Genomic DNA, 19,906 nt, shown 5'->3' on the forward strand with positions numbered 1-19,906 from the left:
TTGTGATATACATCTACATTACTGTTGAAGGTAATCTATATGTGATCAACATTTCCACCAATGTGCTTATGAATCCCTTTAGCGATAGATTACCAACATAACTGTATTAGCATAGTGCTCTTGGATTAGATTACTCTACTTGGGATCATTATTCATGAAATGACAATAGTTTCCCAACTCATTCAAGGAAAATGTACCATTTAATTGGTGCATTCTGTCAAGTTTATCCCAAACTGATGTGTGTATGTATATGCTAATTTTGTCCTAAAAGGACCAATGGGCCTCATTAGTCAAACGGAATACAAACAAATTACAAATTTGCAAATTGTCCATAGTAGCATTTACAAAAGACATTTGGTAATCATGAAAATGTGTGTGTGCAGCGCCACTGGGGTTGCACAAGACAGTGCTGGTCCCAAGCTTGGCGTGGGAAAATTGGGGAGGGTTGTGTCAGGAAGGACAGCCGATGTAAAAATGTATGCCAAAGGGGTTGAAAATCAGTTGGGGCTTTCCCGGTCACAAACTATGTGATCTATGTGACAAATCAAATAAACTAAAATTAAATAAAAATCATATAATTGGCAGTGTGTATGTTTCAGATTAAGGAACACATTCAGGTTTACTTAGAAACATGCATCACAAGTGGTGTGTTTGAGTGTGTGTCAAGAAAAGCTACTTAAGAGCAATCTGATCTTTCCTCCAAAGCAGTTTGAAGGCTGGTTTGGAGCCAGAGCCTAATCTTGAACCAGTTCTTCAAGTTTTGACAGCCAAGTACTGGCCAGGAAAATTGGTTCGAAAGCTGCATCAACACTTTGCTGGTCTAGAACCAATAACTGCTTACACCAGAGGCTTATTGTGACCAACAAGACCAGCTAAAACTTTGTGACCGCCGTTTAAAAAAAAAAAAAAGAGCTAGAGTCTAGTCTACCTAATCCAGCAGTACACAATTGGTGGTGTTATACTTGGGACTAGTGTTATTGGGAAAATGGAGATGTATACTGATGTATACAGTAATGCAATGACAAATAGACTGTTGCTTTTAAAAAAAAAAAAGATATGGAGGCATAGATGTTTCTTTGCTAGGCCAGAGCTCGAACATAAATGTTAAGAGTGCTCTGAGAGCATAATATCCCCCGCTGGCAACTATGCCATAACTCTGGTAAAATGCAACTGAATTGAATGAAATTACAATATGTGTATTACTGAGATAACAAAGAATTCTGTCAAGTTTTGTGAAATTCCTTCAAAAATTGTGAGAGGAGTTGATTACAGAAGGCGAGTACCCTTCCTGGGATGGACATCGCCATGACAAAGGGGACTTTCAGGCCTTTTGGCCAGCGGGGTATAAAAAATGCGAGGGAAGTTGATTTCAGAAAGCAAGCGCACCTTGATGAAATTGCCAAAGTACAAGTTTGTTAATAATCAAGGGCATAACTCTGGTAAAATTTGTCCAAATTAAATGAAATTTCAATATGCGTATAACCGTCATATAACAAAGCCTTTTGCCAAGTTTGGTGAAATTCCTCCACAAATTGTGAGAGGAGTTGATTTCAGAAGAACATACACCCTCATGAAATTGTCAAAGTACAAGCTATTTAATCAAGGGTCAAAACTGGTAAAATTTTCACAAACGAAATTAAATCGCAATATTACTGTCATATAACAAGGCTTTTCGCCAAGCTTCGAGAAATTCATCCAAAAATTGCGAGAGGAGTTGATTTCAGAAGGAAAACACACCCTCATGAAATTGTCAAATTACAATTTTGTTAATCAAGAACTATAACTCTGGTAAAATGTGACCCAATTTAACGAAATTACAATATGCGTAGTACTGACTTATAGCAAAGAATCCTGACAAGTTTTGTAAAATTCCTCCAAAAATTGTGAGAGCTGTTGATTTCAGAAGGTGAGCACCCTTCCTGGGAGGGAGGGATGGAGGGAGGGGGGTATGGAGGGATGGACAGACAGATAGATGGAAATCACCATGACATAATCCCCCTTCGGGCCTTTCGGCCAGCGGGAGATAAAAATGGCACTGTTATGAGTTCCACCTGTAGTAGTAGATCGGTTTGAACCTACCTTCATGTATTTGTCATGTTTAGTGTACATTTTGGCTCTTGCGGCAAGTTAAAATTTCCTCATAGCCCCAAGTCAGAACACAATGCTGACATTATAATGCGGACATCATGGAAGCTTAGTTACACGTTCTGGTCTGTGTCTTCACACTGCCTACATCATGGACCTAAGCACTACATGCTAACTCGTGAAATGTCTGTTAGGAGTGAGAAGACCTTCTATGGCCATATTTTCCTGTTGCCTAGCAACAACATAAGATGACATGATTACCACTTGAACGCTGAGTGTGTTATATATTCAACCTTTAATATTGTGTGTTTGTGTATAGTCAGCAAAGACAGAAGCATCACAAATTTCCATGGAAACCTAGAACATTGGAGCCGCAGCTGTGCGTGAGCGCGTGTGCTCGCAGAACATGCTGACAAAAGTTCTCACAGCTCTTAGTCAGATCTCAGTAAATAACACACACACACACACACACACACACACACACACACACACACACACACACACACACACACACACAAATAACACACTGCCTAGCAACAAGGTGTCTCTCAGACTAGAGACGTCATCCTGAGTACCTGAGTGAACGAAAAAAATCAGATCATTATCACTCCATATGATGACATGGGATAGAGACAGAAAGACAGAGTGAGACAGAGAGAGTGTGAGAGGCAGAAAGAAAATGAGAGAGAAAGTAAGAAAAAGAATGAGACAGAAATACACAAGGCAGGCAGTGAGATAGAGAGACAGAGGGTATGAACACTACGTGATATTTGAGATTCAACTCTCCAATCCTTAAGTGCACTAAATAGGGTATAACAACATCATCTGGCTGCTGTCATGCATTACACTTCCATTTAGGATACAGCTGTCTAGCCCCTCTGTAAGTGCACTATACCAGTGTGATAGAAGAAGGTTTTTCACTTACAAAGTGTCCTGAACCAACCGAGTACCTTCTCCTACACTTCAGACAGTGTACTTTATATAATTTGTCATTTGGGATACAGCTCCTTACTTCTTATATACTCCAAGTGCACTACATAGGGTATGAAAAAATGTTTTCCATATTATATCATTATATTATATGGACACGTGTGTTTTACTGGGAAATACGCCACTCATTTTTCATATGAGCTCCATCATGAAGAACCAAAACTGTGACATAAATCTCTATACATCATTCGTGAGGAAATCGATGAATTGATTTAATAAAATTGGGTACTTTTTAATTTGTGAATATGTCTATATAATAAAAAGAAACCCACACGTTGGCTTAAAGATATGAAGTTTATCTTCTCATGTTGAAAAACTCGCATTTTTTATACAAAATACATCGCGGATCTGAGTAACATATTTAAATAATATTGGCTGGTGTTCAGTGATCCATCAGATATATTCCATTCAGCTAGCATGACATTGAACAAGTCAAAGACAAGTAGCTGAATGGAATATATCTGATATACCACAAAATAAAGCCAGCCAATATTATATTATTATTATTATTATACATACACATTCCTTTTGGATGTTCAACGCATCTTTCTCTTTCAAAATTCTCTGAAAATCTTCTGTATTTAACGAAGCAAACCTGGCAGCCATGTTTGTTTACAAATTCTCACAGTCGCTCGCTAGCGCAGAAGTTTTACGTCTCTGACGTGTGACATCATGTTGTCTTGACAACCATGCAATATAAACTATAAACAACGCTCATTCTCCATTGGGTAGAGGGACATACACATAGGATAAGCGATATGCTAACAATACTGCATGCTATCAAACCAAATGAATGAAACCCGCTAGAAGGGAATAGAACATGTTTTTATTCCATAGTGCTGTATGTATAATATTTCCCGATATTTCACTCCGATGATGTCCCCGTGTTTTCCCGCTGACTAGACGCGTGTTGTCAAAATGGCGAACCGGTTCAAAATTAAAATTCTTTTGATTAACTTGCGTTTTTTTTTTTTGTGGATGCGTCCATACAATATAAAGAACATTACATGGTAGCACGAAGATATGACGTTTATCTTCTCGTGCTGAAAATATTTTCAGTCGTTTGCTTTGCTCACTCGTGAAATATATTCACCACTCGAAGATAAACTTCATATCTTCGTGCAACCATGTAATATCCTCTATATATGTGCAACTCAGAACAAATGTGACTATCCAGGAGAAAAGTTAAATGTGTGGGTTTTACCTTGGACTCAGGTGACGGCTCACGTTTCCCCAAGTGCTGTCCCATACTGCCCACCGCAACTGCAGAACACACACACACCACACTAAAAATCAGGAAAACAGTTTACTACAAGACACAGAGCTTTTCTCAACACATTTTTCTCAACATTTATCCCAACAAATGATCAATAGCTAGACAGACAGACAGAGAAATAGAAATACGTACAAATAGAGACAGAGACAAAACAGATGGATGGACAGAAACTGAAAAAACAAACCAACAGACAGACAGACATACAGACATATAGCGATAGTTAGTTAGCTAGCTAGATAAATAGTGACTTTCATAGACTCATTTGTAAAATTATTTTTAACATGTTTGGTTTTCACAAAAGAACAAAAGAGACAAGACAGCTACAAGCCAACAGAAATGCCTCACAAAGATTGTAATACAACACTGTGTGTGTGTGTGTGTGTGTGTGTGTGTGTGTGTGTGTGTGTGTGTGTGTGTGTAGGCATGTTCTAATTTTACCTTCTCATACCATAAATTTCCCGACTTTGTTTAACGACCTTCTGAATGAGACAGACCTCATCTTTCTGCCCACAAATGCAAGTGTCTAGATCTGAACTGATGCCTGTGTCTATTCATTTGAAAATAATATTTTTATGCTCAAGTTTAATCCCAAAACCCTTCTGAAAGTCATGAATATTAGAATTTAACACTTCACAGAAATGATTGTTGTAAACATGTTCCTTCATTTCAGTTCCTTCATTTTTTATCATCAGCTAACTGATAAAGGGCTCAGCACGGCTGACTGACTCACAACAGAGAAATGAAACTCTGAGTGACGCACGCGCGCACACTTTCTTTCAGGTGCACCAATCTGAATATGCCACCAAGATCTGTTATTATTTACTTATCGAACACTGATCCAGCGTGACTCTTGTTTGATGTTGTCAACGTAAAGGGGGTGATAAAATATTAGCACGTCTCTTGCATGATAAAACTTTCACATCCAGCTGACTGTAAATGAATGCAAGACAGGTATGGATCATCAGCTTATTTTTCTAATCATGTTAGGTCACAGAACTGGATGGAACTACAGAGTGACATTGAACCAGGAACTGCAGCAAAAACAAGGAGAGAAAATGCCAGCAGTTCAAAAAGTAAATGCTCAACACAGATGCTAACACAATATCACACTAACAATCGTGCTCTTGGACTGAATATCAGCACGGCTGTGATTGGACTGTAGGTAATCACAGCCATGCTGATCTTCGGGATAACAACATGATTGTACACGTCATACTGCACAATTGTATAGAACAGCTTAGCATCTTGCTTTTTTACAACAGTTCTAGAAACAAAAACAGAGCCCCTTCTTCTCCCTCATTTGGTTTGTGCGTTCTCTTAACTTTCCCATGCTGATAGATGATAGGGAATTTGGCCTCCGTCTCACTTCATATTTGTTCCCCAGTCAATCAGGAAGTCGTGAATTAGAGCTTGAAAATTCCTACACACTCCAAGTAACTAAAAAATGTGCAGTTTAAATGGGAAAAATGCTCGAGTTACATTGTGCTCATTATACATTTCAGGAGGTGCGAATAATAAATGGAACGTGTTTTGAACTCGATTTGATCGGTTCAAAATTCCCCGCACACATTTGCGAGACATCGTACACGTTCAGCCCGAATACATGGTCACGTGTTCAAGATATCACGTGATGTATATACACACACACACACACACACACACACACACACACAAGTATTAAATTATGAATATTAGAATAAAAAAGGGATAATAATCCCAACTAGACAAATCAATAATAAGAATTGATTCTAATTTGTTCAGTCGTTCTTAAAATTCAACTTGCTCCGGGATTCTGGACAAGCAATTTCTGTACCACTGACAATGCTATAATACTTTACCAAGCATTTTCAAAGCTGACATGATTACAACCATAGCCTCGTTCCTCTTTTCCCGTTTGCTGTGATCAGGTGAACTAATGTCATAAAGACAGGTGGACGCTTCCCAAAGTGACACAAGCTGTGTTTCCTGGTCTGCAGTCCATGTGTGATCAATCCTGACACTCCAATTGGCTGTTTAAAATTATCGTAACCGATGAGATCGTAGTAACGACGCACACACTACCGATTGCGTTGCATATGAGGAGATCGTGTCCAAAAATATCAAGACCAGTTTGATCTCAACTGAGAACCGATGAAATCGGCTACGAGGTACCCCCGCACACATTTACGATTCGCGAGCGATTTAATCGACCCGACAAAATCGTAAGCGAATCGGGAAGATGTGCGGTGGGCTTAAACTGCTTGTTTAATCAAATTAGTGGATCTGAACTAACTGTGGTATAATTTATAATAAACTATGCAAGGCGTTGAGAACATACTGCAGAAGTCTTTCTGTTTACCTGTTAGCAGATGCAGTAGAACCCTTGTTTCAAATTGCTGTGGCCAAACATGCATTTATGTAAATGATTTAGCTGAAAGCAGTACTTGGTAATAAACTGGACTGGTCCAAAAACGTGGACACTGTATACAAAAAGGGCCAGAGCTGTCTCTACTTCCTGAGATGGCTGAGGTCCTTCAACATCTGCCGAATGATGCTGTGGATGTTCTATGAGTCTGTGGTGGCCAGTGCCATCCTGTATGCTGTCGTCTGCTGGGGCAGCGGCTTGAAGGTGAAGGACACTAACAGACTCAATAAGATCATCAGGAAGGCCAGCCATGTTGTAGGCATGGAACTGGACTCTCTGACAGTGCTGTTGGAGAAGAGAAGAGGACACTGTCCAAAATAAAAACAACCTTAGACTGTCCTTCCCACCCTCTACATGAGGAGCTGATCAGCCACAGGAGCACATTCAGTAAATGGCTGATTCTTCCATGCTGCATAACCGAGAGACACAGGAAATCATTCCTACCTGTTGCAGTCAAGCTGCACAATGCCACAGTATAACTGTGGTACACTGTCTTACCATGTATACTGTATCCTTAACTCAGGTGCAATATATGTATAGAGGAATCACTGTATATAAAATCACTTCATTTTGCTTTTACTTAAGTTACTGAACTTATTTAAATATTTTATTTGTATTTATTCTTTTTTTCAGACAATTTTATCTTATATTTTTAGACATGTTTATTTCTTCTTAGATTCAGGAGCTTGGTACCAAATTTGAATTTCCCTCCGGGGATTAATAAAGTAATTCTGATTCTGATGTTTTATTCTGTCCATCTAACATTCAAAAGAGATCTCATATCTATTCAGAGTCTGTGGCACTAGTCAAAAGTGGCAACATGAAACACCACTATGAAAGAAAAAAAACAATTCAAATGGTCTTATTTATTTCTGTATAATCTCATCTCATATCATCTCTAGCCGCTTTATCCTTCTACAGGGTCGCAGACAAGCTGGAGCCTATCCCAGCTGACTACAGGCGAAAGGCGGGGTACACCCTGGACAAGTCGCCAGGTCATCACAGGGCTGACACAGACACAGACAACCACTCACATTCACACCTACGGTCAATTTAGAGTCACCAGTTAACCTAACCTGCATGTCTTTGGACTGTGGGGGAAACCGGAGCACCCGGAGGAAACCCACGCGGACACGGAGAACATGCAAACTCCACACAGAAAGGCCCTCGCCGGCCACAGGGCTCGAACCCGGACCTTCTTGCTGTGAGGCAACAGCGCTAACCACTACACCACCGTGCCGCCCTATTTCTGTATAATAATTATTAAATGTTTAAGCATTAAAAGGTAACTATTGTTTGTAAGCAATGAATTATATGCAACTGAACCTTTACAAATTTGTTGAAATACCCTGGAGTTATGGAAACATTAAAAAAAAAGTCCCTTGATTTTCATAAATCTAGATAATCAGATCCGCTGTTATGATTATTACTATGATTTAATTTTCAAGTCATGGAAGCCACACAGTCATAAATGCATTAATTCTGTATTATCAAGGTGCAGCTGTAATTTTAATAAAGCCACCAAGTTATTTTAATATGTCAAGTGAAGGAGGGGTAATTATTTCTGTGTAAAGAAGCTGAGGGCTGGGGTAGCAGTCAAGTCTGAAAGAGTAGATTTATTAAATAGTGGGAAAGAGCTGTTCATGAATCTGGAGGATTTGGACCTTTTTCAAAGACGGGAGTTTCATATATAAAAATTCATGAGGAAGTTGAACTCTTATGCACCCTTCAGTGTAGATGTACTGTATATTGAAGTCTGGCCACTATGGACTGGTCCATCTTCACCAGAGTACAAGGCAGAATCCTGATGCTACAGATCAGGAAGTACTTTTAGGGGAGTGTATGCACATTAGCTCATTAATGGCATACTTTTTTTCTTCAGAAAAAGCACTGCCTGGCATGCCATGGATGCAACATGCATACAGTAACCATAATAACGTTCCTAGTAGGGTTGGGCGGTATTACGGTAAGAAGGTATCCCGAGGTATCCAAAAGTACCAACGGTATCGGTCTCATTACCGTCATTTTAAAAAAATATAATATCTAAATAAATATGGAGTACATGAGGTCATAATATAAAATAATAAATTGAAGATCATCCCGAATAACTGTGTGATCGTATTTTCACTAATTCTATCAATTTCCTAAAGAAGTTTTCATCGCGTGCAGGGTTGTTTATGTCGTTACCATGGCAACCCTGCGTGACATTTTGGAGTCTGACAGAAAGCTTCACAAGAGCCTGAGACCGGGGGTGTCATGGCTCAGATGGCTAAGGCACCGTACCATAAATCCGGGGACCCGGGTTCGATTCCGACCCGAGGTTATTTCCCGATCCCGTCTCTCTCTCCCCCGCTCATTTCCTGTCTCTCTATACTGTCCTATCTTAAAAAAAAAAAAAAAGAGAGACTGAGACCACGGTTGAAAGATGGCAAGTCAAGATAACGAGTTAGTGGCAAAAAAAAAAATACAGCATCGGCAGTGTGGCAGTATTTTGGTTTCAAACCAAACGAAAAATCTAATATGTCCCCTAAGGCACACCATAGCCTGGGGTACTCCACTTCCACGAGATCTCTCCAATGAGTTGTGTTTTGAGTAGGTTACATGAGTAACAACAAGGTAAAATAATATAACGTATGACATTTGGGATGTGGGTAATAAACGTTTGAAATGTCATCTACTGAAGAAACGGAAGAAAACATCGTAGCATAAACTGTTAGGTTTCTGGTGGGAATTAGCAATGCGCTTGCTATCTTTGTTGGGTGTGTTAAACCGTATGGATTTAAGTGGAATAATTGTAAGGAGTTATGTGATCAAGACAACGTTTTAAGCAAGGTAAGGCCATTTGATTATTAATTTCCCCGCCATGGCATGACGTGGGCCCATATGATTTTGCCTTGTGCAGCTATCACGCATTTGAATTAGGTTCGCCTCATTTGCGCTGAAGAATATGGTTTATCGCGCAGTCTAAACGGACTTGGGTGTTGGTTGATTCTTTTTCTTTTTTTATTTCCCATGCTTGAAAGGATGCTTTTTTTATTTCCCATCCTGCTCATCGTGTACTTTTTTTTGATGGAGCAGGTGAAATAGTGCTGCAAATGGCGTTTCAACGCAGACATGTGTAAACGACAGTTGAATGCTATTTTCAAGATGAAGGAAGAGTTGCGTGATGCTTTGAAATATCTCTTAATCCATTCATCAATGCACAAAATTCGCTTTGCTGCTTAATCCATACCACAATGCACACAATTCGCTATGCTGCTTTTAAATAGTACATTTGAGGCATAGGCGCACGTTACACAGTAGGCCGAAACAAAATATTATTTTTTTCTCGGTAATACCGTATACCCCGGGAAAACACAGAGACGGTTTAAAGGTATCAAAATTTGGATACCGCCCAACCCTAGTTCCTAGTATTGGGAAAGGTTTTTTATTTTTATTTATATTTATTTATTTTAAAATCTGCTTTCTGGCTTCCTCGTGGCCATTTCTCTTAAGGTGTCAAAAATTGGCAACACCTTTAAAAATTAAGAAGTCATGAACATAGAGTATGTCACTATCCTTGTAGCGGTCATCAAACCAGCCTGGTTAATCAGCCTGCATCATCATGCCCTTCTGATCCACATCATTCTCCCTGACCTGCAAATGAGCTCCCCATTGGTCACAGCCCTCCCCCATTGGTGGCTCTTGGATCAGATTTTAATTTTAAAAAAATTAAGACGCTGACAGAATTTTTTTTCCATCTGGTTAGGCGGCACGGTGGTGTAGTGGTTAGCACTGTCGCCTCACAGCAAGAAGGTTCTGGGTTCGAGTCCAGTGGCCGACAGGGGCCTTTCTGTGCGGAGCTTGCATGTTCTCCCCGTGTCTGTGTGGGCTTCCTCTGGGTGCTCCGGTTTCACCCCCACAGTCCGAAGACATGCAGGTTAGGCTAACTGGTGACTCTAAATTAACCGTAGGTGTGAATGTGAATGGTTGTGTGTCTCTATGTGTCAGCCTTGTGATGATCTGGCGACTTGTCCTGGGTGTATCCCGCCTCTCGCCCATAGTCAGCTGGGATAGGTTCCAGCTTGCCTGCGACCCTGCACAGGATAAGCGGTTACAGATAATGGATGGAAACTTACTGGAGAATCTTGATGCAGGCAAATGATAACACAGCTAAAGAGGGTCATGTCCAGACCTCAACTCCATTAAAATTCCATTGTAACCTGCATTACAATTCACATACCAAATGCTCATGTGGCATGCTGTCTTTGTTTTCTGCTTCAACTGTATTTTATTCATTTGTCCATGATTGATATACAAATTCAATAAAAATCCAAATTGAAATAAAAAAACCCACACACCTACAGTATACACAGTACACGTTTCAAAATCATAAACTATACTGATCTCATGATTAGGCAAGCTGTAGCTGCGTAAGCAAAGTGTTTCATCAGGGCTTTCCACAGGAGGGAAAAAAAACAAAAACAAAAAACAACAACCTAGAACTGTGAGTAAACTCACTATAGAATTCCCCCCACTTACGAGCTTGTCATCATAGATCTGCATATGTAAGGGAATAAGTTGAATTATTTTTTTCACAGTTCAGTTTCCATCAAATCCTGCGCGCTGATTGGCTGGCGAGTGGGTCCGTATCCTACGATATGGACCCTGGTTATGGACCTCTGGCGACTCGCTCGTTCACAACAACAAACATAGTAGCATTTTTTGTCAACATTTATCTTTTTTTATAAGATTTATTTATAAGATTATCAAAAATCTTATAAATTTTTGCCAGCATTTCTCAGGAGAATAGCATTAATTTTACAGCATGGATAGTGAAAACAACAGTCTTCACAGCGAAAGCAAGTTTTACTACCCTGAGGAAGAAGAAATAAAAGAAAACATTTCAGGAGAAAGCTAAAAACCTGTAATTGTTGCTAAGGCCGAACAAAAAACATGGCTGAATCCTGAATGATTCAATTTTGTATAAATAGGGGACTACATACAGTGGGGCAAAAAAGTATTTAGTCAGTCACCAATTGTGCAAGTTCTCCCACTTAAAAAGATGAGAGAGGCCTGTAATTTTCATCATAGGTATACCTCAACTATGAGAGACAAAATGAGAAAAAAAAATCCAGAAAATCACATTGTCTGATTTTTAAATAATTTATTTGCAAATTATGGTGGAAAATAAGTATTTGGTCAATAACAAAAGTTCATCTCAATACTTTGTTATATACCCTTTGTTGGCAAAGACAGAGGTCAAACGGTTTCTGTAAGTCTTCACAAGGTTTTCACACACTGTTGCTGGTATTTTGGCCCATTCCTCCATGCAGATCTCCTCTAGAGCAGTGATGTTTTGGGGCTGTCGCTGGGCAACATGGACCTTTCAACTCCCTCCAAAGATTTTCTATGGGGTTGAGATCTGGAGACTGGCTAGGCCACTCCAGGACCTTGAAATGCTTCTTACGAAGCCACTCCTTCGTTGCCCGGGCGATGTGTTTGGGATCATTGTCATGCTGAAAGACCCAGCCACGTTTCATCTTCAATGCTCTTGCTGATGGAAGGAGGTTTTCACTCAAAATCTCACGATACATGGCCCCATTCATTCTTTCCTTTACATGGATCAGTCGTCCTGGTCCCTTTGCAGAAAAACAGACCCAAAGCATGATGTTTCCACCCCCATGCTTCACAATAGGTATGGTGTTCTTTGGATGCAACTCAGCATTCTTTCTCCTCCAAACACAACAAGTTGAGTTTTTACCAAAAAGTTCTATTTTGGTTTCATCTGACCATATGACATTCTCCCAATCCTCTTCTGGATCATCCAAATGCTCTCTAGCAAACTTCAGACAGGCCTGGACTTAAGCAGGGGGACACGTCTGGCACTGCAGGATTTGAGTCTCTGGCGGCGTAGTGCGTTACTGATGGTAGCCTTTGTTACTTTGGTCTCAGCTCTCTGCAGGTCATTCACTAGGTCCTCCCGTGTGGTTCTGGGATTTTTGCTCACCGTTCTTGTGATCATTTTGACCCCACGGGGTGAGATCTTGCGTGGAGCCCCAGATCGAGGGAGATTATCAGTGGTCTTGTATGTCTTCCATTTTCTAATAATTGCTCCCACAGTTGATTTCTTCACACCAAGCTGCTTACCTATTGCAGATTCAGTCTTCCCAGCCTGGTGCAGGTCTACAATTTTGTTTCTGGTGTCCTTTGACAGCTCTTTGGTCTTGGCCATAGTGGAGTTTGGAGTGTGACTGTTTGAGGTTGTGGACAGGTGTCTTTTATACTGATAACGAGTTCAAACAGGTGCCATTAATACAAGTGGAGGACAGAGGAGCCTTTTAAAGAAGTTGTTACAGGTCTGTGGGAGCCAGAAATCTTGCTTGTTTGTAGGTGACCAAATACTTATTTTACTGAGGAATTTACCAATTAATTCATTAAAAATCCTACAATGTGATTTCCTGGATTCTTTCTCCCCATTCTGTCTCTCATAGTTGAAGTGTACCTATGATGAAAATTACAGGCCTCTCTCATCTTTTTAAGTGGGAGAACTTGCACAATTGGTGGCTGACTAAATACTTTTTTGCCCCACTGTAGGTGGCAAAATGTAGTTTTTTTTCCTGCCATGGAAGTGCATTTGTATACCGAGGAGGAAGCCATTTGCATTACAGCCGTGAATGAGGATTCAAAATGGCGGCTCGGCTCGGTTTTCCCTTTCGGGCACTCTCGTTTTCTGTTAGGATTTGGTAAAGAAAAAATAAATATATTATTTACCAGCTTAAGGTCGGTCCATATGGTGAAATACCATGACCTCGGCCTTGAATACTGACCTCGGCCCAGAGGGCCTCGCTCAGTACTTTTAAGACCTCAGTCACGGTATTTCATGATATGGACCTCCCAGTTGGTAAATAACATTTATCTCCCCTTTGAAACATCAGACCAGGATTAATTTTCCTTCATGCACATCTTCAGGTGGTATACCACAACTGTGTAAAGTTTCATCAAAATCAGTCAAACCGTTTATGAGGACATGGACGGACAGACAGAGTGATTCCTATATGCGCCCCCCCCCCACACACACACGCTTTGTTTGCAGGGGGTATAATACATATATTTATTAATTAATTAATTAATTAATTAATATAGCACGCCTAAAGATGCAGATTAACTTCATCCATCATTCAATATTAGTCAACCATATTATAATAATAACTATAATAAGTCACTGGCAGATACTCAGTTTCAAGTTCGTCTACTGCCAGTACTGGCCAGCTGCTTTACCTGGGACACTATTTCTTTTGCACATCAGAACCACACTCCACAGCAACCGTCACTGAGCATAGTGTACACTGGGAGACTGTACCCCATATTGTCATATGCTAATGCCGTAGTGTGCCATTTTATCGTCCATGTGCATCTGAACGGACAGCAGCAGTAAACACCCCGTTTTGCCACCTAATCACGAATGGATCTAGCATGAAACAGGTCCGTACATACGTGACAATGTCTTGGCTACTGAATACAGCCCTGATACTTACGTGGCTATTCCCCTACTATAATGAAACCTAGACCAGATTTCCTCAGCATGTTTTTAATAACTAGTGCGGGATCTGGGATAGTAATGAGAGTTACATACTGGGGGATATTTATCCAGGAAATTAAGGAAGTAATGAGCAACAAATGAGTGCAATTAGTAAACGGGAGTCGTGGTTGTCGGCAGGGGAAGCTGGGAATTGGAGTGCTCAGAGGCAGTGATCCAACCTAAGTAGGTATCTCTTGAGCTAGGCTTATTCCACGAATTATTAAACAGCTACTATCTCTCTCAAACTAGATAACATCCTCCTGTATGACCTCTAAAACTCACAGATCAAAGACTATTTTACACATTTCACTGAAAGATAAGGTGAATAAGAGCTACGTAACACAGTAACAGAAGTGTTAAAAACAGCCTGAACCCAATCAACTTTTGTCAGAACTCTTACCGTGACTACATGTGAAAACAGATTTTTTTTTTCCCAGCAGAAATGCTGTGGAAATCTCAGTGTGAGTCACTGTTTATACAGCAAGTTTAAAACACTGTTGTTCTCAGCTCCTACATAGAATAATCATATAGGGGTTTGACAGTGAGACAAAAAGAAGCTAATTTTAAAAAAAAAAAAAAACACCCAAGACATTTTAATCACTGAATTTACACTGCTAACTACAACGCTGAAATCATCACCATTCACTTCAATCAGCTCTGGGAAGCTGTTCAGTAAATCAGTATGCAGACATGCTAATGTGGTTTCTGACACTCGAGACTACACTGCTGTCTTAATACCACAGACATAGATCTAAAAAGTGTCATAGCCATCTTGAAACCAAAATCACTTTCCACCTCTGTCTGTGTGTGATAATTTAGGTATGTGGTAATTTAACAATGCTAAACCAGAAGATATAAGCATTCATTACTTTGTAAATACATGAGCTCCTTTATGGAAGGAAACATGTCTAAACATGTCTCAGCTGATCGACTACACCTGGCACAAGTTGGACATTTCAGTTTTGGCTAAAATTCTTTTAAAATGCTCTGGTAAAATTACACAACGTGAAGAGATCACTGCGGTTTTATTTTAATTATATGTTTGTAATGAGTAGGCAATGAAAATACTTTGTTTTGAAACTCAATTTAGCATCTGAGGTGTTGAGCTGGAAGGTGTTGGCTGTGTGAAAAACTTGTGAAGACAACACATTAACCCTTTGCCAAACCTGATTCCCAACCCTTTGGGATGTATGTAAAAGGAAAAAACATTCTTTCTCTCTCTCTCTCTCTCTCTCTCTCTCTCTCTCACACACACACACACACACACACACACACACACACATTGCATAACAACTTTGTGGATCATGCAAAGACTTGAAAAGAGGGAAGGTTGTGTAACAGTGAAAGAAGACACATGCGGCTCACAGCACAGCAAACCTCCATGGAGCAATGAAAGAAATAACTACTAAAACTGTGTTCTCCAATAAATGAAAACACAAAACCAACCCCCCACAACCCACACACAGTTATACAGATTAAAATGCAGATATCAACAATACTGCACTGACTATACAGATTTAATTAATGCCCTCAAAATGAAAATGCTAGCTCTGTTTGGGAGGATGAAGTGGCTCTTAAAGGAACAGTCCACAGTACTTCCATAATGAAATATGCTCTTATCTGAATTGAGACGAGCTGCTCCGTACCTCTCCGAGCTTTGCGCGACCTCCCAGTCAGTCAGACGCAGTCAGACGCGCTGTCACTCCTGTTAGCAATGTAGCTAGGCTCAGTATGGCCAATGGTATTTTTTGGGGCTGTAGTTAGATGCGACCAAACTCTTCCGCGTTTTTCCTGTTTACATAGGTTTATATGACCAATAACATGAAACAAGTTCAGTTACACAAATTGAAACGTAGCGACTTTCTATGCTATGGAAAGTCCGCACTATAATGACAGGCATACTAACACCTTCTGAGCGCTTCGGCAGCGCGTTGATATCTGAGCTCAGATATCAATGCGCTGCCGAAGCGCGCAGAAGGTGTTAGTACGCCTGTCATTATAGTGTGGACTTTCCATAGCATAGAAAATCGCCACGTTTCAATTTGTGTAACTGAACTTGTTTCATATCACTGGTCATATAAACCTATGTAAACAGGAAAAACGCGGAAGAGTTTGGTCGCATCTAACTACAGCCCCAAAAAATACCATTGGCCATACTGAGCCTAGCTACATTGCTAACAGGAGTGACAGCGCGTCTGACTGACTGGGAGGTCGCGCAAAGCTCGGAGAGGTACGGAGCAGCTCGTCTCAATTCAGATAAGAGCATATTATGGAAGTACAGTGGACTGTTCCTTTAATCCTCTGGCTTCAAAAAAGCATAAAATTGTAGAGAAGCCCCTGAGCTAGTCAGCATGTGCTCTCTCTCTCTCTCTCTCATACACACACACTTAGTCATACACAGAACAGACAGTACCCAGACAGTGAGCAAACACATACCAATAATTCTGCTTATTTACTTCACTAGTCAACAATGCATCAAGAAAAAAAAATGGCCTCACCAGTTAATTACATTTAAATTAGACAGTTTATTTACAGTAAAATTTCATGTTTAACCACTATTATATTTTGTCTGTCAGTTAGCCTGTTAAGCGCTAATTGTTGGGGTTAGACAGGCTATTGTATTGCTAGATGCATTATATTGTTTAGCCTATTCTATTTACTATAAAGCCAATTGTTATCACATTTACTATGATGCTAATTTATGCTAGCCTCTATACAGCTATATGTTAAACTGTGTTAAAACTAGTTTGTGATTTTTTTTCATCTAGTCTTAATATAATTCTGGTAGCGCAGTTGGCCTGTTTAGCGTAAAGCTAGTTTGTGGGTTAGCAGGTTTACACCTTAGTCCTCAAACACAGATAAGACTTTACAGCCCATAATGGGACCCAAACACAACTATACCAATTATAAGCATTTAGCATGGGTTTCTGTTTTACATTTTAATGAAATGCTAACAAACATAGCTAACACCAATGCTAATGCTAATTAGCATACAGAAACTTAATTTAGCATCACAACAATAACCACAGGAAAACCCATAAAGATACTTGTATCAAATCCTGGGTGTAACAAATATTTATTTTATAGTGTTCAATGCTAATGGCTGTTTTTATACATTGCTACAATGTTAACACCTGTGTTTTCACACATTGCTACAATGCTAATGCCTTTTTTACATGACTACAATACAAATTCGTGTTTTTACGATACTATAATGCTAATCCCCATTTTTTACATTACTTCAATACAAGTCCCTCTGTTTTTACATTATTATAATGCTAGTCCCTGTGCTTTTACCGTACTACAATGCAAGATTGTTTGGATTTAGTTTAGTATAATGCTAATTCACATGTTAGTATGTGTATTTTAATGCTAGTTCACATGTTTTATTATAATGCTTTTTCATACGTTTCTGTTTACTGTAATGCTGGTTCATGAAGTAGCCTGCTTTCCAGAGAATGGAAAAAGGCGACCTTCTGGGTTCTCTTGAGACTTAACCTATGGAGGGGAATCTGAATTTTTTTTCAATACAAATAAACAAATTTTGTGCTAGGGGAATGGAATTACCATGCTCACATTGATTAAAAGCACATTTAACTTGAATATCACTGAGCAGATAATTTTCCATTCACTGAGACTGTAGCAGGAGAGAAAGGGTGAGGCAAAAACAAAAGTAATGCAAGAAGGAAGAGAAAAGTCAGAAATATGTGAGAATAGTGAAAAGGAGAGAAAACCTCAAAGCAGCTGCTTCACATTTCCAGTATACACTGCAAAATTCATGCATTCAATGCACTCGTATGCAGCTTGAGCATGATACCAAGGTGCAAATCATCACACATACCCTAAATTCTTTGCTTTTTGCTTTGTGGCTCTAAAGGAAGCATTTTGTGTGCTAAAAGTACACTAATTTCAACTTTACCTTGCTCACGTATGCCAATTCCATCTCCTTTCCATAAGGAGCAAACCAAAACATCTCAACTGGAGTTAATTCCGCAGAGTTTATGTTCTGCTCCTTTACAAACATGAAACCAAAATACATACACACACTACAATACTAATACACACACTAAACTGTGTGGAAGAAATTTTAGCTACTTCATTCAATAATGAATGCTATATTTCGTAATCTCAGTCATCATAATCAGTTCATTTTGTTGGCTGCATTCTTTATTCATTATTAAATCATTAAGTAAAGATAATTACAGCTAATTAAAGATGCTTTTTGTATCCAAGTCATTAAACCTAATATGTGGTATATTAAGAATTACTGCTACATTAAAACACAGAATGCTAACAGAGTTAAAGCTGATTAAAAAGTTAAAGAATATTAAAGCTAAAGTAAGGCTAATATGCTAACACAAACACTCACACACCTTCACATTTCTGTGTGTGCAGAGAAATGCACATTTACATGCACATGACCTCAGATTAATTCACAAGAACTGAACGATCAATTCAGACACGACTGAATGCCTTTAGCTTTGTAATGCAACACAAATGAGAAGTTAACCAAACTGTTGTTTCATACACTATGCTAATCTTTTTCCCTAAAGCTAAACAAAAAGTACTTTTTTTTTCAAATACACAATATGTCAGAAAAGTACACTGTGTACAACACTTTGCCCCGCCCTAACCTGAGGTCATACTCATGAGCAGTTTTGTTTGGCGAAAGCAAAACACTCTCTTTCCATTCCCATTCAGACAGTCCAGTAGGAGGCTTGACAATGTAACATAACACATTTTCAATAAGTTGACCATTCTGGTTTTATTTGTGGGCGGCACGGTGCTGTGGTGGTTAACACGGTCGCCTCACAGCAAGAAGGTTCCGGGTTCGAACCCAGCGGCCAGAAAGGGCCTTTCTGTGTGGAGTTTGCACGTTCTCCCCGTGTCTGCGTGGGTTTCCTCCGGGTGCTCCGGTTTCCCCCACAGTCCAAAGACATGCAGTTAGGTTAACGTGGGGCAGCCTTGGGCTGAGGTGCCCTTGAGCAAGGTACCTAATCCCTGACTGCTCCCCGGGTGCTCTAGTGTGGCTGCCCACTGCTCTGGGTGTGTGCACGCGTGTTCACTGCTTCAGATGGGTTAAATGCAGAGGATGAATTTCACTGTGCTTGAGACAAATAAAGGTTTCTTCTTCTTTTTATTATTATTTAAAATATACACTCACCGGCCACTTTATTAGAAACACCCATACACCTGCTGTTTTATGCAGTTATGTAAGCAGCCAGTCCCTTGAGAGCAGCATAATGCATAAAATCATTGACAAAAAGAAGACAAAAAGCCATTTTATCACATGTACACTCAAACACAGACTTAAAGCATATACGCAGAGCCACTTTCGTTTATAAATGCCTTGAGACCTCAAGAATGGCACAGGAATAGCTTTAAGCATTAACAATAAATCTAATATAGTAATTTTTTACGATTAAAGTGATTTATATAGGTAGCGGTCTGAGTGAATGACCTTGATGTCCGTAACGTCACAACAGGAAGCCTATCGGTCTCATCGCCATTTCTGCTATACTAAAACACAGAGCTGACTGCAACTCCGATCCTCCATTTTGAGCTAATTTATTGTCATGCCACGTAGATG

The 19,906-nt window shown here is 39.7% G+C and overlaps 1 protein-coding gene across 3 annotated transcripts in view; it reads right to left on the reverse strand.

Annotated features, from left to right (window-relative positions):
- LOC132871589 (myelin basic protein-like) overlaps positions 1-19,906 on the reverse strand; it is a 59,806-nt gene that overhangs the window by 20,700 nt on the left and 19,200 nt on the right. For all 3 annotated transcript variants that reach the window (XM_060905866.1, XM_060905868.1, XM_060905867.1), the window contains exon 2: positions 4,280-4,338. In XM_060905866.1, the coding sequence (XP_060761849.1) occupies positions 4,280-4,324 (45 nt within the window). In that variant the 5' untranslated portion in view covers positions 4,325-4,338. The remainder of the gene's footprint in view (positions 1-4,279; positions 4,339-19,906) is intronic.

The sequence above is a fragment of the Neoarius graeffei genome, chromosome 23 (genome assembly GCF_027579695.1).
Source record: "Neoarius graeffei isolate fNeoGra1 chromosome 23, fNeoGra1.pri, whole genome shotgun sequence".
Lineage (NCBI taxonomy): Eukaryota > Metazoa > Chordata > Actinopteri > Siluriformes > Ariidae > Neoarius > Neoarius graeffei.